The sequence below is a fragment of the Bubalus bubalis genome, chromosome 18, assembly GCF_019923935.1.
Source record: "Bubalus bubalis isolate 160015118507 breed Murrah chromosome 18, NDDB_SH_1, whole genome shotgun sequence".
NCBI lineage: Eukaryota > Metazoa > Chordata > Mammalia > Artiodactyla > Bovidae > Bubalus > Bubalus bubalis.
Window position 1 is genome coordinate 24,726,391 of NC_059174.1, and position 24,980 is coordinate 24,751,370.

The window sequence follows — 24,980 nt, forward strand, 5'->3', positions numbered from 1 at the left end:
ACTCAGAGGTGCCCGCAGCTCGGACGAGGCCGGCCTGGGGCGAGTGCGAGCCACCTCGCGTTCCAATCCGCGGAGTCCTAGCGGGCAACGTTAGGACCTTCGGATTCCAGCCTCGAACGTTCGCATCCTGGGATCCCCGCCTCGAACCCACGGGGCCCCGAGGCGCTGGGAGCCCCGAGCACCAGGGCGCGCCAGCCGCGGGGTCCGAACCACCGGCGGCGGGCGGGACAGCGCCCCCGCTCCGCCCGTGGGAGCGCTCGCCCCTCCAGGAAGCGCCCGCCTCGCCTCCCATTTCCCGCCCCACGCCCGCCCCCCTCCTCGGCCGAGGGAGGAGCCCGAGCGGCAGCCAACGCCGCCGCCGCCCGCCCGCCCGCCCGGCCCGGGAGGAGGACCGGACCGCTAGCGGCTGGGAGCGCACGCGAGCTGGCCATGGCCGCAGGGGCAGCGCCCTGAGCCCGTCCCGCACCCGCGGGCCCGGCCGAGCAAGGGAGCGCCCTGGGATGCCCCAGTGGCCCGGAGCGCAGGGAGCGGCAGCCGCGCGGTGACGGGGAGCGGCGCCCGCCGGACCCGCGGTGAGCGGGGGCCCTTGGCGGGCAAAGGGGCGGGCTGGGGCCCGTGGCGCGAGGGCTCAAGTTCGGCCTGGGGGCTTGGCTTCTGGAGACAGTGGCGAGCCGGAAGGAAGCTGGGTTCGGCTTCGAGGGGCTGCGGAGCGCCAAGCCCCTGCCACGGGCTCGCATCCAGACTCCGGCGTTTCGGTGACTCAGCTCCGACCCGGCCACGCGGGGGCGCCCTGGCGTCTTCCCGGACCGCGGGGGAGCCGAGGGCAGGGTGCCGGGAGAACGGAGGTGCCCTCCGGGGTCCGAGCCCAGCCGTGTCCGGACCCTCCTACCTCGCCCGAGGACCCTGGGGGGAAGGGGGAGAGTCGGGAAGGTGGAGTCCTGCCCCCGCCGCAGCTGAGGAAGTCTTGGAGTCAGGCTGGTTCGGGGCAGGCTCGGGGCGCTCCTCGCCAACTTTTGCCCTGCTCCCACCCGGGCCCACCACCCCCGCCTCCTCCCGCAGCCCCTGGGACCTGCTAGAGAATCAGCTCCCTGCCGGGGAAGGGGGAGTAAAGAGAGGGAGTGGAACTGGGCACCTTCCCAGAAGTCGGAGTGTGTTTGCAAACTAGTTTTTTCGCAAAAGCTGTCTGGCACCTGTGTGTTTGGAGATGGGGGCGGGGAGGGAGGAAGCGTGGAAAAAGAGCAAGACCCTTTCTTCCTTCCAGGTCCCCGTCTCCCCGCAGCGCTGTTTCTTTGAAAAGATAGAGGGCTCTGACTTTCCTCTTCCTATTCCATCCCCCAGGCTCGTTGGACAAGCCTCTTTGGGGAAGGGGCTCCTTCAAAAGGGGCTGTGATTTGTGATTTGCCCAAGGTCACAGGTGGAACTCAGGGCTCTGGTAGCCAGGTGAGGTGGTTCTTGCTGTTTGGGACTCCCCCTGGCCCTGTTACGTGCCGGGGGAAGTGACGAGGGGTTGGAGAATCTGGGAGAATTGCCCCACTGACCCTTAGTTTTTGCTCCCCTAGGAATGTCAGCTGTCACTGAGGGATGGGGGAACTTTTTCGGTTTCTTGGGGGTACCCACAGCTTCAGTCATTGGGGGAAGGAGCCAGGTTGTAACCTTCGGCAGCTGCAGCCTGCCTCTGACCAGCCCTCATGGGGAGCTGGGGAGACCTGGGTCTGAACACCTAGCCAGCAGTGGGCCCCTGGCTGAGACCTTCCCTCTGAGTCTCCAGGTCATCATCTGTAAAATGGGCGGATTGTCCACAGTCTATGCGTACAGAGGCAGGGTATAAACATAAAGAGTGGTTTTATTGCAGTACCTTGACGTGGAGCCCAGTGAGTGGGAATGCCCCAGGCATGTGAGAGAGCTGGCCCGAGTGAGAGGGGTCATCCAGGCAGTTTTCTCTGTGGAAAGAACCGTGGGCTAAGAAAGTGGACTCAGGTTCTGGCCCTTTGCCCTATCCCTTTTTAGGTGCCTTGCCACTCCTAAGGCTTAAGGGCTTTTCCGGTGGTAAAATGAAGCAAAATATGACTCAATCCAGTTTACCGGGCTGCTGGGAGACTAGAACTACGGGCAGGGGGCAGGTGTTCCAAAAAGTTGGGTGCACCGGTGGTCATGGGACCTTCCTCCCAGAGGCCATAAAATTTAAAAACTCAGGGATGTTAAGAAGAGGGTCGGAGAGAGATCCTCAGTTTCTGTACCAGTAAAGTAGTGAGAGCACTACTCTACACCTTTATAATCTTTTAAGGGTGATTGTATTGTTCTCGAAAGGAAGCCGTGAGGATTAAATTTGACAACAGAGGGCTCATGCGCCCGCGCGGTGGCTGGTCTGTAATAAGTGCTGGGTTAACGTTAACCGTGGTTATCATGGTTATGGGAATATTAGTAAGCCTGATGTGGGTTGCTGATTTGAGGATTCCTTCTGGGATTTTTTCAGGCCAGCTAGGCTCTTCTCTCTCCCACCTTCTTCCTGGAGAGAGAAGCCTCAGAATCCAGATGGCAGACTTTTAGGCTATTCCAGGGGCTGGTCCTGAGCAGGAAGGGGCCAATAGGCTGAAGAGAGCACCATGGGGGATGGTACATCCGGTGGGGTGGTCCCATTTCCCCCACCTTGGGCCGGCCTCCCAGGGCTCTAATGGGTGATGGAAAACAGAAGACCATTCTCTAGGAGTTCCCGCAGGAGCAGGGTCACCAGGCAAGGTCTGAGAAGCCCTCAGCCGAGGCCGGGGTCCCATCTGCCTGATGCTCTCCCCTTCTCAGATGCTTGCAGGGTGGTCACTTCAGGAATCCAGCCCCCTCCAGCTGGGAGAATATGGCCTCAGAAAGGGGGCAGGGTTCCTTCCCCTCCTGCCTGCTCCCCCACCACCACCACCACAGGACACAGGGTGGGCTCTTTGGGAGCTGGGAGGCTAGGTCACCCTAGGATCTGGGAAGGCAGCAGGTGGAGAAGATGAATCATGGCCTGCCCCCGTCCCCCAGAGGGAGGATGCGAGTCCCAAGGGGATTCAAGGCTTCCTGAAGTCCCACGGCACCTCCTGGCTCCCAGACCAGTGTCCCCTCCCTTTGCTGGGCCACCCGGCCTCTGCTCTGTGGTGAAGCCAAGGGCTGTGCAGGCCCATGGCCTGGAGCATTTCTCCACCCGCGCCGAAATGAAACAACTACCTGCTGATCCCTCCCTCACTATTGTGTCACCTTGCTTAGTTTTTCTTGGGCTCTTGGCCACTCTCTCCCCTCATCTGGGGGGGCGGGGGTGGTGTGTGTATGTCAGCTTGTTCTCTGCCCTCCTCCCCAGAGGGTCAGCTCCAGGGACGACAAGGGCATCTTACGTCCATCCTATTCAGGGCATTTTCCCTGCACTTACAGGTGCTCAGTCGGTGTTGGAAAGATGGCTCAGTCTGCCCCTCCTTGTTGAATGGGTCTGTGATGTTGGGTCATGGAACTCGGAAGAGTCCAGAGCTCACCCTCTGGGGACTCTGGGAAGATCCTTGTCTCACTGTGCTGAGTGTTGGGGCGGTATCTGAGGGCAGTGGCCCTGCCAATGGAGGAGGAGCAAGCGCTGGCCTGGGGGAAGGGAAAGGTGTGAGTCTGGGAGAGGTGAGATTCATCCAGCACTGATTCACCCTGGAATCTGGGGGAGGAGGGCATGGCAGCTGCTGACCTGGGTGGGTCATTGTCTGCAGACTCAGGGATCTGGGGTGTTCTGGGGAGAGTCACCCATCCTCCAGGTGACCTGGGCCACATTTTTTAATCTCTCTGGCCTCAGTTTCTTCATCTAGACATGCAGGAACTTTGCATCAGGAGCTGTTCCTTTGCTTTCTTCACATGGTTCTTAAAGGCAGCTATGAAAGGGCTTGTAAACCCAAGAGGGCTTTGCCCAGGTAGTGTGGTTTCCACCGGTGCCTTTGGCTCCCCGCCATGCAGGAAGGCTTTTCTCATCATGCAGCCATCTATTCGTTCCTCAACAATGTTTTGTAATAGCATAATATGTCAAGGGTTTATTTACTGTTTTAGATATGATTTGTTTATTCACAGACTTTACAAACTTTTTATTTTATATTATAGTTGATTTATTGTATTGTGTTAGTTTCAAGTGTACAGCAAAGTGATTCAGTTATACATATATCCATCCGTTTTCAGATTATTTTCCCATATAGGTTATTACAGAATATTGAGTAGAGTTCCTTATGCTATACAATAGGTCCTTGTTGATTATCTGTTTTATATATGGTAGTGTGTATATGTTAATCCCAACCTCCTCATTTGTCCATCTCCCCCAACCCCCGACTGCCACACCTTTCCCCTTTGGTAAGTTTGTTTGCAAAGTCTATTTCTATTTTGTAAATAGGTTCATTTGTATAACCTTTTAAAATATTTTACATATAAGTGATACATGATATTTGTGTTTCTCTGACTTACTTCACTTAGTGTGATAGTCTCTGGGTCCATCCATGTTGCTGTGAATGATAGTAATAGGATAGGATCACGTGGTTGTTCTACTTTTAGTTTTTTTAAGGAACTTCTATACTGTTCTCTGTAGTGGCCGCTAGTTAGTTCAGTCGATCAGTCGTGTCCAACTCTTTGCGACCCCATGAATCGCAGCACGCCAGGCCTCCCTGTCCATCACTAACTTCCGGAGTTCACTCAGACTCAGGTCCATCGAGTCAGTGATGCCATCCAGCCATCTCATCCTCTGTCGTCCCCTTCTCCTCCTGCCTCCAATCCCTCCCAGCATCAGAATCTTTTCCAATGAGTCAACTCTTCGCATGAGGTGGCCAAAGTACTGGAGTTTCAGCTTTAGCATCATTCCTTCCAAAGAAATCCCAGGGCTGATCTCCTTCAGAATGGACCAGTTGGATCTCCTTGCAGTCCAAAGGACTCTCAAGAGTCTTCTCCAACACCAGAGTTCAAAAGCATCGATTCTTTGGCGCTCAGCCTTCTTCACAGTCCAACTCTCACATCCATACATGACCACAGGAAAAACCATAGCCTTGACTAGATGGACCTTTGTTGGCAAAATAATGTCTCTGCTTTTCAATATGCTGTCTAGGTTGATCATAACTTTCCTTCCAAGGAGTAAGCGTCTTTTAATTTCATGGCTGCAGTCACCATCTGCAGTGATTTTGGAGCCCAAAAAAATAAAGTCTGACACTGTTTCCACTGTTTCCCCATCTATTTCCCATGAAGTGATGGGACCGGATGCCATGATCTTCGTTTTCTGAATGTTGAGCTTTAAGCCAACTTTTTCACTCTCCTCTTTCACTTTCATCAAGAGGCTTTTGAGTTCCTCTTCACTTTCTGCCATAAGGGTGGTGTCATCTGCATATCTGAGGTTATTGAGATTTCTCCAGGCAGTGTTGATTCCAGTTTGTGTTTCTTCCAGCCCAGCGTTTCTCATGATGTACTCCTCTGCATAGAAGTTAAATAAGCAGGGTGACAATATACAGCCTTGATGTACTCCTTTTCCTATTTGGAACCAGTCTGTTGTTCCATGTCCAGTTCTAACTGTTGCTTTCTGACCTGCATACAGATTTCTCAAGAGGCAGGTCAGGTGGTCTGGTATTCCCATCTCTTTCAGAATTTTCCACAGTTGATTGTGATCCACACAGTCAAAGGCTTTGGCATAGTCAATAAAGCAGAAATAGATGTGTTGCTGGAACTCTCTTGCTTTTTCCATGATCCAGCAGATGTTGGCAATTTGATCTCTGGTTCCTCTACCTTTTCTAAAACCAGCTTGAACATCAGAAGTTCACGGTTCACGTACTGCTGAAGCCTGGCTTAGAGAATTTTGAGCATTACTTTACTAGCGTGTGAGATGAGTGCAATTGTGCGGTAGTTTGAGCATTCTTTGGCATTGCTTTTCTTTGGGATCAGGATGAAAACTGACCTTTTCCAGTCCTGTGGCCACTGCTGAGTTTTCCAAATTTGCTGGCATATTGAGTGCAGCACTTTCACAGCATCATCTTTCAGGATTTGAAATAGCTCAACTGTCCGCACCAGTTTACATTCCCACCAACAGTGTAGGAGGATTCCCTTTTCTCCACATCCTCTCCAGCATTTGTTGTTTGTAAATTTTTTGATGATGGCCTGGCTGGTGTGAGGCGATACCTCATTGTAGTTTTGATTTGCATTTCTCTAATAATTAGCAATGTTTAGCATCTTTTCATGTACTTTTTAACCATGTGTACATCTTTTTTTTGGATAAATGTCTGTTTAGATCTATTTTTTGATTGGGTTATTTGTTTTGATATTGAGCTGCATAATCTGTTTGTATATTTTAGAAATTAATCCCTTGTTGGTAGCATCATTTGCAAATATTTTCTCCCATTCTGTCTTTTTGTTTTGTTTATGGTTTCCTTTGCTATGCATAATTTTTTAAATTTAACTAGGTCCCATTTGTTTGGTTTTGTTTTTATTTTCATTACTCTAGGGGATGAATCAAAAAAAAAAATTACTGTGGTATGTCAAAAAGCATTCTGCCTATGTTTTCCTCTAAGAGTTTTATAGTATCAGTCTTACATTTAGGTCTTTAATTGATTTTTATTTTATTTCTGTATATGATGTAAAAGAATTATTTTACATGTAGCTGTCCAGTTTTCCTGGCACCACTTATGGAAGAGCCTGTCTTTTCTCCATTATATTCTTGCCTCCTTTTGTCATGGATTAGTTGGCCATAGCTGCGTGGGTTTATTTTTGGGCTTTCTATCCTATTCCATTGATCTGTAAGTCTGTCTTTGTGCCAGTACCATACTGTTTTGATTACTGCAGCTTTACAGTATATTCTGAAGTCAGGGAGCCCAATTCCTCCAGCTCAGTTTTTCTTTCTCAAGATTGCTTTCGATTATCAGAGTCTTGTGTTTCCACACAAATTTTAAGATTTTTTTCTTTTAAGTCTGCAAAAAATGCCATTGGTAATTTGATAGGGATTGCATTGAATCTCTAGATCACCTTGGGTGCTATAGTCATTTTGATAGTATTGATTCTTCCAATCCAAGAATATGGTATATCTTTCTATCTGTTTGTGTTATCTTCAGTTTCTTTCATCAATGTTTTATAGTTTTCAGAGTTCAGGTCTTTTGTTTCCTTAGGTAGGTTTATTCTTAGGTATTTTCTTCTTTTTGATGCAGTGGTAAATAAGATTGTTTCCTTAATTTCTCTTTCTGATCTTTTGCTTTTAGTGTATAGAAATGCAACAGATTTGTATTATTTTTTTATTGTGCAACTTTACCAAATGCACAGATGGGCTCTACTAGTTTTCTGGTAGCATCTTTAGGTATTTTGCAGTCAGACATGACTTAGCAACTGGAAAACAACAACAAATGTATCATGTCACCTGCAAACAGTGACAGTTTAACTTGGCTCCTAATTTGGATTCCTTTTTTTATTTCTCTGATTGCCGTGGCTAGGACTTCCAAAGCTATGTTGAATAAAAGTGGTGGAAGTGGACATCCTTGTCTTATTCTTGATCTTTCAGGGTTTTACTTTTGAGTATGATGTTAGCTGTGGCTTTGTCATATATGGCCTCTCTTCAGCTAAGGCATAGTCCCTCTTTGTTCACTTTCTGGAGAGTTTTTTTTATCATAAATGAATGTTGGATTTTATCAAAAGTGTTTTCTGCATTTTTGAGGTGTTCATATGGTTTTTATGCTTCAGTTTGTTAATGTGGTATATCACACTGATTGATTTGTGGATATTGAAAAATCCCTGCATCCCTGGGGTAAATCCCACTTGGTGATGGTATATGGTATATGATCCTTTTAATGTATTGTTGGATTCAATTTGCTAGTATTTGTTGAAGATTTTTGCATCTATGTTTCTCAGTGATCAGATCAGATCAGTCGCTCAGTCGTGTCCGACTCTTTGCGACCCCATGAATCACAGCACGCCAGGCCTCCCTGTCCATCACCAACTCCTGGAGTTCACTCAGACTCACGTCCATCGAGTCAGTGATGCCATCCAGCCATCTCATCCTCTGTCGTCCCCTTCTCCTCCTACCCCCAATCCCTCCCAGCATCAGAGTCTTTTCCAATGAGTCAACTCCTCGCATGAGGTGGCCAAAGTACTGGAGTTTCAGCTTTAGCATCATTCCTTCCAAAGAAATCCCAGGGCTGATCTCCTTCAGAATGGACCGGTTGGATCTCCTTGCAGTCCAAGGGACTCTCAAGAGTCTTCTCCAACACCACAGTTCAAAAGCATCAATTCTTCAGCGCTCAGCCTTCTTCACAGTCCAACTCTCACAGCCATCCATGACCACAGGAAAAACCATAGCCTTGACTAGACGGACCTTTGTTGGCAAAGTAATGTCTCTGCTTTTGAATATGCTATCCAGGTTGGTCATAACTTTCCTTCCAAGGAGTAAGCCTCTCAGTGATACTGGCCTATAATCGTGTGTGTGTGTGAGAGAGATATCTTTGTCTGGTTTTAGTATCATGGTGATTGTGGCTTTATAGATGAATTTAGGAATGTTCCTTCGTCTGCAATTTAACTACACATACATACACACACACACACACACACGTGTGTGAATGTATGTATGTGTATATATATATTTGTGTATTTGTCTGCGCCAGGTCTTTGATCTTTGTTGTGTGATGGAGGATCTTCAGATCTTTAGTTGTATCGTGTAGACTCTCAGTTGCGGCATGTCTTAATAGGACCTAGCTCCCTGACCAGGGATTGAACAGAGCCACTTGCATTAGGAGCGTGGAGTCTTAGCCACTGGACCACCAGGAGAGTCCCTCCTCTGTGATTTTTTGAAATCGTTTCAGAAGGATGGGTGTTAACTCTTCTCTAAATGTTTCATGGAACTCACCTGTGAAACCGTCTGGTCCTGCACTTCTGTTTGTTGGGAGTTTTGTAATCACAATTTCAATTTCAATGCTTGTGATTGGCCTTTCATATTTTCTGTTTCTTCCGGTTCAGTTTTGGGAGCCTGTACCCTTCTAAGAGTTCATCCGTTTCTTCTAGGTTGTCCATATTATTGGCATATAGTTACTCATAGTAGTCTCTTATGACCCTTTGTATTTCTGTGATGTCCATTGCAACTTCTCCTTTTTCATTTCTGATTTTACTGGTTTTATTGAGCACTCTTGCTTTTTTTTTTCTTGATGAGTCTGGCTAAAGGATTATCAATTTTCTCTTTTCAAAGAGAAACTAAAAGAAACTTAGTTTCATTGATCTTTTCTATTGTTTTGTTTATCTCTATTTCATTTATTTGTGCTCTGATCTTTATGATATCGTTCCTTCTGCTAAACTTTGGGTTTTGTTTGTTCTTCTTTTTCTAGTTGCTTTGGGTGTAAATTTAGGTTGTTTATTTGGCAGTGTTCTTGTTTTCTGAGGTGAGATTGTGTTGCTGTAAACTTCCCTCTTACAACTGCTTTTGCTGTGTCCCACATGTTTTGGATCATCATGCTTTTGTTTTCTTTGTCTCTAGGTGTTTTTTTTTTTAATTTCTTCTGTGATTTTTTCAGTGGCCCGTTGGTCATTTAGTACCATATTGTTTAGCTTCCACATGTTTATGTTTTTTACAGGTTTTTTCTTATATTTCATTTCTAATCTCATAGTGTTATGGTTGGAAGATGCTTGATATGATTTCAATTTTCTTAAATTTATCAAGGCTTGCTTTATGGCCCAGCATATGATCTATCCTGGAGAATGTTCTGTGTGCACTTGAGAAGAATGTGTATTCTGCTTCTTTGGGATGGAATACTCTATAAATATGAATTAAGTTCATCTGGTCTAATATGTCATTTGAAGTCTGTGTTTGTTTATCAATTTTCTATCTGGATGAGCTGTTCACTGATGTAAGTGCATGTTAAAGTCCCTCACAGTTACTGCTGATTTCTCCTTTTATGGCTATTAGTATTTGCCTTATAAGTTAAAATACTCCTATGCTGGGTGTATAGACATTTACAATTGTATCTTCTTGGATTGATCCCTTGATCATTATGTAGTATTTTTCTTTGTTTCTTATAACAATATTTTAAAATCAATTTTGTCTGACATGAGTATTACTATTCCAGCTTTGATTTCTGTTCTCATGGAATACCTTTTTCTATCCCCTCACTTTCAGTCTGTTTGTGTACCTAGATCTGAAGTGGGTCTCTGTAGACAGCATATGTATGGGTCTTATTTTTATATCCATTCAGCCAGTCTGTGTCTTTTGGTTGGAGCATTTAATCCATTTGCATTTAAGGTAATTACCAATATGTATGTTCTTGTTGCCATTTTGTTAATTGCTTTGGGATTGTTTTCGTAGGTCTTTTTTCTTCCCTTCCTCTTTTGTTCTTTTGTGATTTGATGACTATCTTTAGGTTGTGCTTGGATTCCTTTTCCATTTTTGTGTGTACATCTATTGTAGATTTTTGGTTTACAGTTCCCGTGAGGTTTTGCTACAGCAGTTTGATATATAAACAAGATTGTATTAAGTTGCTATTCTCTTAACTTCAATGTGTTTCCAAATATGCTGCATTTGTACTTTCCTCACAGTTGCTGGGTTTGATATCATATTGTATATGGATGATTTCCTGCCTTTACTGTATGTTTGCCTTTACCAGTGAGCTTTCCTGCTTGTGATTTTCTTGTTTCTAGTTGTGGGCTTTACTTTTCACCCTAGAGAAGTTCCTTTAACATTTGTTGCAAAGCTGGTCTGATGGTGCAGAATTCTCTTAGCTTTTGTTTGTCTATAAAGCTTTTGATTTCTCTATTGAATCTGGATAAAAGCCTTGCTGGTAGAGTATTCTTGGTTGTAGCTTTTTCCCTTTCATTACTTTAAATATATCATGTCCCTCCCTTCTGGCCTGCAGAGTTTCTGCTGAAAACTCAGCTGATAACCTATGGGCATTCTCTTGTGTTATTTGTTGCTTTTCCCTTTTTGATTGTAATATTTGCTCTTTGTCTTTAATTTTTGTCAGTCTGATTAATATGTGTCTCAGTGTGTTCCTCCTTGGGTATATCTGTATGGAACTCTCTGTGCTTCCTGGACTTGGTGACTGTCTCCTTTCCCATGTTAAAGAAGTTTTCAGCTGTTATCTCTTCAAATGTTTTGTCAGACCCCTTCTCTCTCTCTTCTTCTAAGACCCTTATAATGTGAATATTGATGCATTTAATGTTGTCCCAGAGTCCTCATTTTTTTTTTCATTCTTTTTTCTTTATTCTTTTCCAAGGCAGTGATTTCCACCATTCTGTCTTTGAGCTCACTTATTTATTCTTCTGCCTCATTTATTCTGCTATTGATTCCTTCTACTGTATTTTTTCTTTTGGTTATTATATTGCTTATCTCTGCTTGTTTGAATTTTCTTTGTTAAACATTTCTTGTATCTTCTTGATCTGTGCACTCCATTCTTTTCTCAAGATCTTGGATTATCTTTATTATCACTCCTCTGAATTTTTTCAGGTCAGTTGCCTATCTCTGCTTTACTTAGTTGCTCTTCTGGGGTTCTATTTTATCCCTTCATCTGAAACATATTCCTCTGCTGTTTCATTTTATCTAACTTGCTGCGTCTGCAGTCTCACAGGCTGCAGGATCATGGTTCCTCTTGCTTCTTGTGTCTGTCCCCATCTCGTCATGGCTTCTTCTTTGTCTTTGGAGGTAGAAGATCTTTTCTTCATAGATTCCACTTCTTTCTTGTCAATGGTTGTTCAGCAGTTAGTTGTGATTTTGATGTCTCCATGAGAGCAGATGAGCTCAGATCCTTCTATTCTACCATCTTGTCTGGGCAGGCTTCTCAGCAAATATTTTCTGAACCAGCTCCTCTGTGCCAGGGACTGTGTCAAAGCTGAGGCACAACTACAGAGCTCCAAATAGAGTTGAGGGGACAGAGTAAGGCAAGCAAATGACAAAGAGATAGGAAAACTCTAGGTGGTCAAAAATGCCATAGCAAAAATAAAGCCAGGTGAGTAATTGAGATGTGATGGGGTGGGGGCGGGGGTCGGGGGACGTGGGTCAAGGAGACTTTGGAGAAGGAGGTGGTGACATTCAGGCTGAGATGTTAATGGACAGCATGACATTCATGGCTGGTTCCCAGTAGGTGCTCCGTGGGTGTTTTTGAATGAATGAAGGAAGGAGGGGTGCCCGGGCAGAGAGAGCAGCACCTGCAAAGGCCCTGAGGTGGGAACTTGCTCAGGGTATTCCAAGAGCCTGTTCTCTCCACCACCCGCCTCTCTGTCTCCTTTGGTGGCTCTCATGTCTCCTCAGGAGCTTGGGGCATCTGGCCTGCCCGCTGTACCTTGACTGTCCCCTTCTCCATGACATGGGAGAGCACATGCTTGGCTCCCAGCAGGTGGTGCTGTCCAACTGCTCCCTCCTTTGGGGTCCTAACAATCTTCCCAAGTCAAAGTCCCATCCCCATGGGCTCCCTGAGGGCTGTGCTGGGCTGGGCAAGAGCACAGTGGGCCCTGCCTCACTTCACACTCGGCTTTGCCCCAGACTAGCTGAGTGACCTTGGGTGGAGTATTAGTTCCCCAGGACCCCTGTAATGAAGCACCTCAACTGGGTGGCTTCAAACAACAGAAATGTATTTGCTCACAGTTCTGGAGGCTGAAAGTCCAAATTCAAGGTGTTGGCAGGGCTATGCTCCCTCTGTGGGTTCTAGGGGAGGGTGCCTCCTTGCCTCTTCCAGCTCCTGGTAGCTGCAGGCACCCCTGCTTTGTGGCAGTGTCACTCCAGTCTCTTCCCGCTTCTCATGACCTCCTTCCCTCTGTGTCTCACACTTTATCCTACCCTACGGACATCAGTCACGTGGGAATCTGGGCCCATCATGCGCCAGGATATCCTCATCTTAACTCCACATCTGCAACTACCGTTTCCAAATAAGGTCGCACTCTAAGGTGCCAGGGGTGAAGGTTTAACACCTCTTCCAGGGGACACAGTTCAGCCTCTGATAGGTGGGTTACATGACCTGTCTGTGCCTCGGCTGTCTGATCTGTGAAATGGAATGGTAGTAATAGGGCTCTTCTGCCAGGCTTGCAGGGCAGCCTAAATGGAATGATGGAAACCTCAGGACAGGGCCAGGTACTCAGTCAATGCTATTATTTCCATCTCCTCCGTGAAGACTTCCTGAGAGCTGGGACCAGGAGCTGGGGAGCAGATGGCCATGCCCTTGCTCAGAAGGACTTGCTGAGGCAGACTGGGGGCTGGGTGGCCTGGGATGCAGAGGCTTGGAGAGGCCCCTCCACACTGTCTGGATGGGTAGGGGCGGCTGGGCACCTCTTCAGTGTGGTAGGATGAAAGCCCTTAACAAAAAGTGGGGAGTCCCATCTGCAGAGAGCTAGGGTGCCCAGCCATGGTAGGAGCCCACAAGGCCATTCACACACTTGAGTGAGCCCAGACGATCTTTCAGACCCAATCAGCCTGGAGATTCTGGGCAGGAGCTTGGGCTAGAAGCCCAGTGCAGCCCAGCAAAGACAGAGGAGTGTATGTAGACTCCCCAAAGCTGGGAGGAGCCTGCAGTCTGACAGTCAGGGAAACTGAGGCAGAGAGCAAAAGTGACCTGTGGGGAGTTCACATCTAGAGGTGGGAGCCCTTTCTCCCCATGGAGGGCCCCTGGGTGGGTGTGGGCACCAGGGGTTAGAACCCCAGGGCTGTACCCCAGTCCCTGAGGCTGCCCCACTTGCAGCTCCTGGTGGCTGCAGGCAGCTACCCTTCAAGTGAAGCTAGGTTGGAATGACTTTGGCTGGTGGTCATTGTCACCATGCCCTACACCCTCCATTAGCTTGTTCCCCACTCTGAGCCTGGCCAGACCCCCCCGCCCCCCACCACCGCCCCAGGTCCCTGATGTACTTTCCATACCCCAGAGTCCAACTGCGCCCATCCCCTAGAGTGCTTACTGGTAGGCCAGAGGCCAGGGTATGGCCAGCCCCACTTTGCAGATAAAGGAGCAGAGACATGGGTAGGGGCAAAAATTGGGCAGAAACCAGTGCCTGGCTCCTTGGGGGTCAGGGTGGAGGCTGCCACTCAGCCTTCTGGGCCAACCCCTAGGGTGGTAGGCTGGGAGACCCCGGGACCGAGCCCTTCCAAACAAGGCTCAGTGGAACCAGGGTCTCTGGGATCCTAGAGGAGGCCCCCTCCCCCAAGTCTAGAGCTTATGGATTTGGTGGGGGCTGCAGGGAATAATCTCCCTCTGGGTGTGGTCTGGCCAAAGCTGGGGGCCTCAGAGGACAGAAGAGGGCAATCAGGGCTGACCCCCACAGCAGCCTCCTCCCCACTCTGTCTGTATCTATATTTATCCCTACAATAGTCTGACTGCCTGTTGGGAGCACAGCATTTTCAGGGCACAGCAGCTTTAGTTAAAGTGGAGAAGTGATTTGTGTCAAAATGCTGCCCCCCCCCCCCACCTTGACAAGAGCACTGGGCTGTTCCCTGGGGGCTGCACATCTGCTGGCGGGGGCCAGTGCAGCAGTGGATGGGCAGGGAGGACCCCAGGGGGTATGAGCAGCTGGAGGCTGGACCCCCACACACATACACTTCAGAGAACCAGGGCTGTGGGACATGGGGATGCTGGGGCTGTGGCTGGAAGGTGGGACCAGATAAACTCTAAAACCTTTCAAGCTCAGAGATTCAGTGAAGTCCTAATTTCTGGAATCCCAGGGTTCTGGATTCTTTACGTCCCTAGTCGCGGGCCTCTGCAATTCCAAGATGCCATGGGTCGTCTCCCCTTCACCCTAACTCTTCTGTACTTTCAGCAAAGGTTTGTCGAGCTCCCATTCTATGCTTCTCTGCACTTGGAACAACAGAAGTGAAAACAGACCTGGTCCCGTCTTTAAGCTCACGTGAGGGTGACATTTCCTAAGTCAGTGGTTGCAATATGGTGAGAATTGTAAGTGCATCCCTATCTGGGGCCAGGAGCTCAGGGCGCAATTTGTAGAGCAGTTCCCAAGTTGTGTTTTTTTTTAAACAATTTGTTGAAGTATAATACACAATACAGAGCAGACTTCCCAGGTATACAACTCAATGACTGTTCACAAACTGAAGACATCCGTGTTAGCACTCCCTAGACTGAGACAGAAACATGACCATCCCCGAAGCCCCCTGGTAGCCTCTCCCAGTCACTAACACCCTCCCCGATTATCTTGCAACCCCTACTCCCAACAACATAGATTTGTTTGTCTGTGTTTAACTTCACTGATGTAATGGACATGAACTTGGGCAAATTCCCAGCGATGGTGGGGGGTAGGGAGGCCTGGCATGCTGCAGTCCATGGGGTCGAGAAGAGTTGGACACGACTGGGCGACTGAACAGCAACAAAATGAGATAGTATAGGATGACATGCTCCTCTGTGTCTGGCTTCCTCCACTCAGCATGTTCAGGAGACCCTGTTCCTATTGCTGGTGTCCTTGTGCTTCCTTGGGCTCACGGCAGTTCAGTCCATTGTGTGCGCATTGCATTCATCATTTATTTATCCCCTTTCCTGACGATAGGCACACAGGGGACTCCTGGCCTGGGGCTGTTACAAACAGTGCTGCTCTGGAAGTTCTCAGGTGTGTCTTTTGGGGAACATACTGCATGTTTCTGCTGGGCATTGCTGGGATCATCATAACAGATACATTTATTTAGCTTTGTAAACACTGCCAGATGTTTCTCCCAAGTAGTTGTCCCAGTCTACACTTCCGTTGGTAGCACGAGAGTTCCAGTTGCTCCACATCCTTGCCAACACTTTGTATTGCCAGCTTTTAAAGCATATTTTTTATTTACTCATTTTGGCCGCACTGCATGGCATGCGGGATCTTAGTTCCCCGACCAGGGATCAAACCCGCACTCCCTACAGCGGAAGCAGAGTCTTAACCACTGGACCAACTTTTAAGATTTTATCCTGGGGGTGGGAGCATAGTGGCATTGATTTTGTTTGGTTTTGCTCAGCTGAGTTTGAAGAAGGAGAGAGCTAACTCAAGAAGAGGGAAGGGCATTCCAGGCAGGTGGAACAACATGTGCAAAATTACGGAGGTGTGAAAAAGTATTATTGGGACCCTGTGAACAGCATAGCTAGAACCAGAAATGTGTTGAGGCAGTGTGAGGGGGGCTGTCAAGGTGTTTGGATGTTGTCCTGAGAATGGTAGAGAGTCCTGGAGAAGATGTTCTCATTTTGAGCTGGCACCTACAGTGTATCAGGCACTTTATAATTTCTGCTTGGTGGACAAGAAAACTAAGCTAAGACTCAGAAAGGCCTATGACTTGTCCAGAGTCATATTAGCAGAGGCTCTAGAATGTAAATCCTTCCAAGCCTCAGTTTGCTCATCTGGAGAGTGGGAGTGGTGAGAGCTCCTTGCTCAAGGATGTTGTGAAGCTGTAGAAGTTCAAGTCTGTAACACACTGGGCCCGGCACCTCAGGCAGGTGTTATTATTATTCTTGTTTTACCTTGTGTGTCTGTCTGCGTGGCCACACCACCACCTGTCTTCCCTGCCAGCTGACAGGATAGGAGTGGGCTCTCCTAGCTCCCGTGATTAGGAAGGGCTGGCTGAGAACTCCAGCCTCAGCACCTTGTTTTCCTGCCCCAGGTAGGTCTCCTAGGACCTGAAGGTTGCTCTGATGGTTAATCCTATGTGTCAACTTGGCTAGGCTGTGGTGACCAGTTGTTCAGTTAAACAACTGTCTGATGTTGCTTTTGCAGGTATTTTTCAGATGTGATTAGCATTTAAATCGGTAGATTTATGTTAATCCTCCATTACTTGGGTGGGCTACATTCAATCAGAGGCCTTAAAAGAAAGGACTAAGGTTTCTCCCAGAAGAAGGAATTCAGCCCTAAGACTGCAACATAGAAACCTTGCCTAGTTTCCAGTCCGCCTGGCTTGCCCTGCAGATTTGGGACTCAAGAATACAATATCAAGTGTAACCCGAATTTCCAGCTTTGCATCTCACCCTGCAGATTTCAGACTTGTCAGCCCCCACAAATGCATGCGCTGATTCCTTAAAAGAAATCTCTCTCTATGCAGATATCCTCCTAGTGGTTCTGTTTTCTCAGGAGAACTCTAATACAGTTGCCATTTTTCTTCCTGGGTCTTCTCCTCTGGGAAATGGGGTGAAGGAGGCAACTTAGATCTGGATGCATTCAAGGCACATTTCCACCCTGAAAGCTCAGTAAACACGGCCATCAGGGCCAGTGGGGACCAGGCATGTGGCTGGCCAACCAAGGGTTCCGGCTACCAGGGTGTCACCACCTAAGACCAGAGGCGACAGACTCAGAGGTCTGCCGAGACACAGCAGGAACTCAACGTGTGAAGCTGGCAGGGCTTTTATGGGGACCAAGTATGATGACTGCCTCATTATGCCAAGAGCAGACTAAACCACAGCCATCCCCGGGTGTGGTCAGCCACTGGGGGGCCATGGAGCAGGTTGGTGTTCAAAGTGTGGTCTCAGATGGGCCACGTCAGTAGCACCCAGGAGCTTGTTGGAAATGCAGACTCTCAGCTCCCTCCCCAGACCTGTGGGCACTGGCAACTGCATTTTAACAAGATGCCCACCTACCCACCCCTCTGGGATCTGTGTGTCCTGAACCCACTGCTAGTCTCACCAGGAACGTGGAAGTGTCAGTTGCTCAGTTGTGTCTGACTCTTTGAGACCCCATGACCTGGAGCCCGCCAGGCTCCTCTGTCCATGGAATTCTCCAGGCAAGAATACTGGAGTGGGTTGCCATTCCCTTCTCTGGGGGATCTTCCCAACCCAGGGATCAAACCCAGGTCTCTTGCATTGCAGGCAAAATCTTTACCATCTGAGCCATCAGGGAAGCCCTGCCACCAGGAGGGCTTGTTAAAACACAAATGCCACCCTGGGGACTCTGACTAAGCGGGTCTGTTTGGGGCCCAGGCACCTGCAGGAGGGAGGGAGAAGGCCCATCTGGGAACCATAGTTGGAGCGATGACAGTAGAGGCCACTGTGGGAACCTCCGCTGTCAGTGATCAGACCCCACTGAGCACGGTCTGCTGCCTGAATGAAGGCTCAGATGCCCTCAGGATCCTGGGGGCCATGGCCCAGGAGTATAGACCTTGAAGTGTGTGGGGTCTGAGTCTGTTATTCCCTCCCTGACCCTGCATTTACCATCCTGGTCTCCCTTGGCATCTCTGAGCTTTGTCTTCCAGCTGAAAAGGGGAGCCTAGGACCATGTACTCAACCAGTTTTAACCCCTGGTCCCCTTTATATGCACCGTAAACCTCACACATCTGCCCCCCTGACCCCAGCCATCTGGAATCACTGCTAATAGCAGGAGCTGCAGAGTGTCATTCTAAGTGCTTCACCTCGCTTAATCCTCGATATCAATACCTGATGAAAGCGCTTTTATTGTTCCTGTTTTGTTTTGTTTTTTTTTACGGTTTCTGTATTTTATTTATTTATTTAATTTTGGCTGCACTGGATCTTCATTGCTGGATGCAGACGTTCTCTCGTTGTGGTGAGAAGGGGCTGCTTCTCATTGCAGTGCACGGGCTTCTCATTGCAGTGGCTTCTCCTGCTGCAGGGCAGGAGCTCTAGGCACGAAGCCTCAATAGTTGTGGCCCACGGCACTTAGTTGCTCTGAGGCATGTAGAATCTTAACAGGGATGGAACCCATGGCCCCTGCATTGGTAGGCAGATTCTTCACCTCTGGACCACCAGGGAAGTCCCTGTTCGGATTTTTTATAGAGTGGGAACAAAGACCAGAGAGGGTAAGTAACTTGCTTGAGACCACACAGCAGGTAAATGAAAGCCCCAAGGATTCAAACCCCGACAGTCTGAGTCCAGAGTCTGTGCTCTCAACTTTGACACGGTACTATCCAGAGGACCGCACTCCTATCCTTGTAACTTCCACGACAAGAGTCTATAGAGCGTTACTTTGTGTGGTTGGCACTGAAAACAGGATTTCATTTTTCGGGTGTCAGGTTGAGCAGGCGTGTTCAGAGGGCACACGAGGCCCCCAGTTCTGACAGGCCACCCACTGTTGCACTTGCCCCCTGGTCTCCTCCAGAAGAGACTCTGCAGTGGGGGCTGCTGCCTCCGTGTGCAGTTCAACCTCCCAGCTCCCTCTTTGCCATCTGGGTCTCCGTCTCCACCTCCCCGCTGCTGCCTCCCCTGCCCCCTGCCATCCCTCTCCCCGCTCCTGCCCCTTGAGCCTGCCCCTCTCAGCGTCTCCCGTCACTGTCCATCTCTGAATTGGGGTTTCTGCAGGCCACCTTGGCGTCTCTTCCCCACAGTGGGTGGGGTGCATAACCCAGCTTCTGGGTCCTGAGCCACTGGAGTCAGCAGAGAGGGAGAAAGATGGAGTCAGGTGGCCATAGCTCTTAGCCTCAGCACCACCCTTCCCTGGCACCACTGCCCCTTCTTGAGCCTCAGTTTCTTCCTCTGTGAAGTGGGACTGTGAACCCCTCTAGTGCTGGCCTCTTGGAGCAATGATGAGGGTCCCAGGATTCAGAAAGGGCTTTGTGATCTCTTGCGTGATGTGTGCAGCAGGGCAGTGGTTGTGATTCCTCTGGGGCTGTCGGTGGCGGGGCTGGCGGGGGGGCGGTCCTTCCCTCATTCATCTGGCACCTGTTTATCCCACACCTGCCCACAGTGTAAGTGCTCTTCTAGGTGCTGGGAAAACAGTGGTGATCCCTCCCTTGTGGAATGTATACTCTAGAGGAACAGGCAGCGCACAAGGCAGATGGACAAATAGTAAAATGCTCGTACATCACATTGATCTGCAGAGAAAATGGTGTGGGGCTGAGATTACATTCGCTTGGGTGACCAGGGAAGGCCTCTGGGGGGGTGACATTAAGCTGACAACCAAGATCTGTCGTGTGAAGAAAGGCATCTCTGGCAGGGGGAAGAGCAAGTGCAAAGGCCCTGAGGCAGGAGCGAGGTTGGCACATTTGCAGAGCTGGAGGAGACCAGTGTGCTGGGGCACAGGGAGCGAGGGCGAGCATGGCATGAAGGGGAGGGTCAGGAGAGGATTTGGGTTGTGTGACCAGGAAGCGCAGGCCCTGGGAGATTTTCAGGGAGAGCTGTGGTAGCATCTGATTTGCATGTTTTTTTCTTTTAGTTAATGTATTATTTTTGGCTGTCCTGGATCTTCATTCCTGCTCGGGCTTTTCTCTAGTTGCAGAGAGTGGGGGAGCTACTCTCCAGTTGCAGTGCTCAGGCTTCTCATGTGGTGGCTTCTCTTGTTGCGGAGCACAAGCTCTAGGCAAGCGGGCTTCAGTAGTTGTAGCTCCCGGGCTCTAGATTACAGGCTCAGTAGTTGTGGCACACGGGCTTAGTTGCTCCGTGGTATGTGGGATCTTCCTGGATTAGGGATCTAACCTAAATGTGTCTCCTGCATTGGCAGGCAGATTCTTTACCACTGAGCCACCAGGGAAGCCCCTGCCCCCAAATTGAATGTTTCGAGACTCCCTCTGGCTCTGGTGTGGAAAAGAGAGTCTGGGGTTGCTCAGGGAGACCTGACATTGGCCAGGGGAGTGGAAGGGGCGGGATGGGGATGACGCTGGATACATCTTGGAGGTAGAACTGACCGCAGGAGTAGGATAGGGGCTGAAGGAAAGAGGGAGGCCAAGGATGATGGGTTCCTAGGTTTCTGGCTGAAGCTGGAATGTTCTTAGACCTGTGGCTCAGCACCAGAGTCCCCAAATTCTGTTTTTTTCTGCTTAAAGAGTAAGATGCCTTAGAAGCCTGGGGCCAGTGGACCCTGTGGGAGCTTAAGCCTGAGTCTTGTCCATTGTTGTAGTCCAAGGTGCTCAAGGAATGTTGACTGAATGAATGAAGGGGAATTCCCAAGCCCTGCCCGCTCTCTGCCTGGCTTTCTGTAAAAAGGAATACTATCCCTTCTGTATCCCTGCCTTCCGATTCCTTCCCTGGGGCGCTGGTCACCCCAGAAGGCTTATGTCCATCTGGGCCAGGAGTCAGGACCATCCACAAGCGGGCCCGGACTCCCCAGACCCCTTCTCCAGCCCGAAGCCTCCAATTACCTGCGGGTTGCGGGGCGCTCGGGGTTCTGCATCAGGGAGCTTTCCGCCCTGCCCAGATGCGCATGGCAGGCCCAGCCCTCCCTTAATGACACCTTGCCTGCCGGCCCTCTTGCTGGAGTAGGAGGGGAGGGGGCCCGGCCCAGCCTAGGCTGTGGTTTCTTTTTCCATTGCGTCAGGCCTCAGGGTCTGGCCCGCCTGCCCGCTGCCGGCTGGCACAGAGGGATCCACACTGACCCTCGCCTGCCCCCACTGCAGACACCATGTGCTCCCCATTTCGGGCATCTAGAAGCTTCCAGCCAGAGGGTGAGTTGGGGATGGGGGACCTGCCCCTAACTGGGGGAGGAGTGCCCCTTCCCCACCCACCCATCGCTCCGGCTCTCTGGGGCCTGCGAGCTGATCCAGGTGGGGTGGCAGTGGGCTTTGAGGAGCCCCACCCAGTCCAACCCTCCCATGGGACCTGGCCCTCCTGGCCACACCCTCAGCCAGGCTGAGCCAGTGAAGGGAAGGAGGACAGTGCAGTAGCCGCGTGGTGATGGTGGCTCAGATCTGGGCTAGAGCGGGAAGAAGTGGCCCCAGTTTGATCATTTGAGTGCCTGCCTTCACACTTGTTAGTCTGGGGGCCTAAGTATATGTGTGTATCCGTGTGTACATGCACGAGGAAGTGTGTGAACCTGGCCCCCCAGAATGAAACAGAGGTCTCTGACTTGGCAGTGGGGGTGGGGATGGAGGCCCAAGTGGCATCTTGGCTGTTAGGAAGGGAGCCTGTGAGGTGGAGAGGAGTTGGAGCTGGAATCCACCCCATCAGTGATGATGAGAGAGGCAGGAGTGTGGACAGGGTAACCCCAGAGGAACTAGTGACCCTGGGCGCTCTGGGGCCCTCTTAGCCTCAGGCTCCCTTGGGCTTGGCTGACACCCCAGATAGCCCCCACCTAGGTTCTAGATTCCCACCATTCCCAGCAGTCCCCCTGCCCTGGCCGGAATGCCATACCTTGGCCTGGGAGTCTGGAGACTTGGCTCACGCCCTGCCTCTGCTGGTTCCTGACTATGTGACCTTGGACAGGTGATTGATTTCTGCTTCTGAGCCTCAATTTGCTTATCTGCAAAATGGGAGTGGCTGCCATGCTTCCCTTCCCCATCCTCCATGGGTAGGTTTAAGCATAAACAGCTGTTCTCTCAGCCCCCTGGCAAGATGTCCTTTTTTAAAAAAAAATATTTATTTAGGTGTACCGGGTCTTAGTTGTAGGACACGGGATCTTTAATTGGGGCATGCGGGATCTAGCTCCCTGACCAGGAATCGAATCCGGGCCCCCTGCGTTGGGAGCACAGAGTCTTAGCCACTGGATCACCAGGGAAGTCCACGATGTCTATGCGGGACATCACCATTCCCCGTTCTCCTCGCTGAGTCGAGGATTTGCTCGCCCCTCCCCCACGGGGCTCGGCACCCAGCTGCACAGTGAGCGGGAGCGCGACTCTCCAGCCCCTGATGGAAACTAATTTTTACACGACATGAATAAATCCTGCAGGCAAATTGCAGTGCTGTCCTGATGCTCTGGGCTCGTGTGATTATAATGAGGTTCTAGGCACAGACGGTGGGAGGGAGGGGGCTGAGCACTGGCTTTGTCTCTGCCCAGATCCTCTGCCTGCCAGGCACGCCCTGGGACGCTTCCGTATGGAGCCCCACACTCGCCCAGGCCTCCTGAGACCTGGGCCCAGCGAGAAGCTAGCGCTCAGGGAGTGGGCTGGGCCCCGGGTTGCCACTGTGACTCCATCCTTCTGCTTGGATGACAGCCACCTCCTCGCTGGCCTCCCTGCTGCCTCTCCTCTGTCTAACAACCCCTTCTCCCCACAGGGGCTGGAGTGAGCTTTTAAAAACACAAATCAGATCATGTCACCTCTCTGCTTAAAACCCTCCAAGGCTTCCATCACTCTCAGAACAAAGCCCTGGCTCCCCCTGGGAGCCTCCAGCCCACAAGACCTGGCTGCCCTCCAGGCTGGAACAGGAGCTCAGAGAGGGCTGAGGCTGGGCCATCTTTTTAACTGCCAGGCCCAGCCCTGGCACAGTTCTTGGGACTCAGCAGATGCTTGGTAAACACTCTGGAGTGAATGAGCGAGCCTCGGTGTCGCAAGATGCCAAGGTGTCAGTTGCTCAGGAGAAGCCCAGGTTTTCCTGGCAACATGAATGGGATGCCTGTGTCCACCGTGATCTGTTACTGCCCTGACAGGAGCAACTTGGACCTGCGTGTATCTCACGGGTAAAGACAGACCAAAGCAGAGAACAACTTCAGGGACAAACTAAACACTCACCTACAAAGACTCCTTTTACATGCATTTCGTGTATTCTTTCTCCAGGCTTTGCCCCATCCCCACCCCTCTCCCCTCCCCAACCACACACACACACTTCTCTCTCTGCATCTTGAGGGCCCAGTGGTGCCTCCCCAGGGTGTGGAGGGCCTTAGCAGATGCCTGTCCCCTCTCTGACCCTCAGCGTTGTCTCCCTAGACTGTGAGGTGCTGCTGCCGCCGCCGCTGCCAGCCCCCATGGCCTACATTCCTGGCGGGGGTGCCCCAGCCTCGGGGGCGGCCCCCGTGGGCTCCCAGTACTGCGTGTGCAAGGTGGAGCTGTCGGTCAGTGGCCAGAACCTACTGGACCGGGATGTCACCTCCAAGTCTGACCCCTTCTGTGTCCTCTTCACAGAGATGGACGGCAGGTGGATGGAGGTGAGGCCCCTTGGTGTGCGGCTGCCCTGGGTGGTGGGCGACGCAGTCATTGGGGAGCGCTCCCCCTGCCTCCCTGGGGTCAGGCCCTTAGAAGTGCTTGGAGTGGGAGCTGGGGATTACCTGGAAAATTGTTATTCTGAAATGTTTATAATATTAGTTAAAATATTTATATTTGTGTTTATTATAATTCATTGGTGATGGACAGGGAAGCCTGGCATGCTGCAGTCCATGGGGTTGCAGAGTTGGACACGACTGAGCGATAGAACTGAATAATTTGTAGATTTATGTTTACATAATTTTATATTTAGTGTTTGTTATATTTTAAGTTACTGTTGATATTTAGTCGCTCAGTTGTGTCCGACTCTTTGCGACCCCATGGACTGTAGCCCGCCAGGCTCCTCTGTCCATGGGGTTTCCCAGGCAAGAATACTGGAGTGGGTTGTTATTTTCTTCTCCAGGGGATCCTCCCAAACCAGGGATCGAACCCGTGTCTCCTGCATTGTTAGGTGGGTTCTTTACCACTGAGCCACCAAGGAAGCCCTTAGGTTACTATGCTGCTGCTAAGTCGCTTCAGTCGTGTCTGACTCTGTGCGATCCCATAGATGGCAGCCCACCAGGCTCCGCCATCCCTGGGATTCTCCAGGCAAGAACACTGGAGTGGGTTGCCATTTTCTTCTCCAATGCATGAAAGTGAAAAGTGAAAGTGAAGTCGCTCAGTTGTGTCCGACTCTTAGCGACCTCATGGACTGCAGCCCACCAGGCTCCTCCGTCCATGGGATTTTCCAGGCAAGAGTACTGGAGTGGGGTGCCATTGCCTTCTCCCTTAGGTTACTATAATAGATGGTTAAAAGAGAGTTTTGCAAAATGCTTGCTTCCATTTTTAAAATAACTTTCCCCACTTATTCCTCAATGAGCACAGTCAGTGAGAAGCAAAGAGAGAAACAGGGAACTCTGTTAGGCTTTGGTCCCAGAGCTGAGACAAGTCCCAGCTCTGTTACTCCCTGCTGTGTGGTTTTGGGCAGGTGGCTCTCCCTCTCTGAGCCTGTCTCCTCATCTGTGAAATGATTTTTTCTTTTTATGCCTACCTTGGAGAGCCTCAGAGCTAAGGATGCTGATGGTGCCACAGCCAAGGATTTCTGAGCTAGAAGACTTCAGCCTGTGGACTGGGGAAAGATGTAGCTTAAGGAAGGATACTGAGAAATGCAAACCATTAAGGCTTTCAAGGTTTAAAAATGGCTTTGTTTCCTATTCCAAAAGGGATCTATATGCATTGTAGTAAACTGAGACAATCCAGAAAATCAAAGTGGTTGGGAACTCACCTGTCA

The 24,980-nt window shown here is 50.0% G+C and overlaps 1 protein-coding gene across 7 annotated transcripts in view; it reads left to right on the forward strand.

The window, feature by feature from the left end:
- The first annotated feature begins 386 nt into the window (after positions 1–386).
- Positions 387–24,980, forward strand: part of CPNE2 (copine 2) — a 55,085-nt gene continuing 30,491 nt past the window's right edge. For 2 of the 7 annotated variants that reach the window (XM_044931906.2, XM_044931904.2), the window contains exons 1-2: positions 392–572; positions 23,438–23,655. In XM_044931906.2, coding sequence (XP_044787841.1) covers positions 23,476–23,655 — 180 coding nt within the window. In that variant the 5' untranslated portion in view covers positions 392–572; positions 23,438–23,475. Of the gene's footprint in view, positions 573–23,437; positions 23,656–24,980 lie in introns of all 7 variants that reach the window. The other 5 variants (XM_044931900.2, XM_044931901.2, XM_044931902.2 and 2 more) reach the window with 5 other exon arrangements.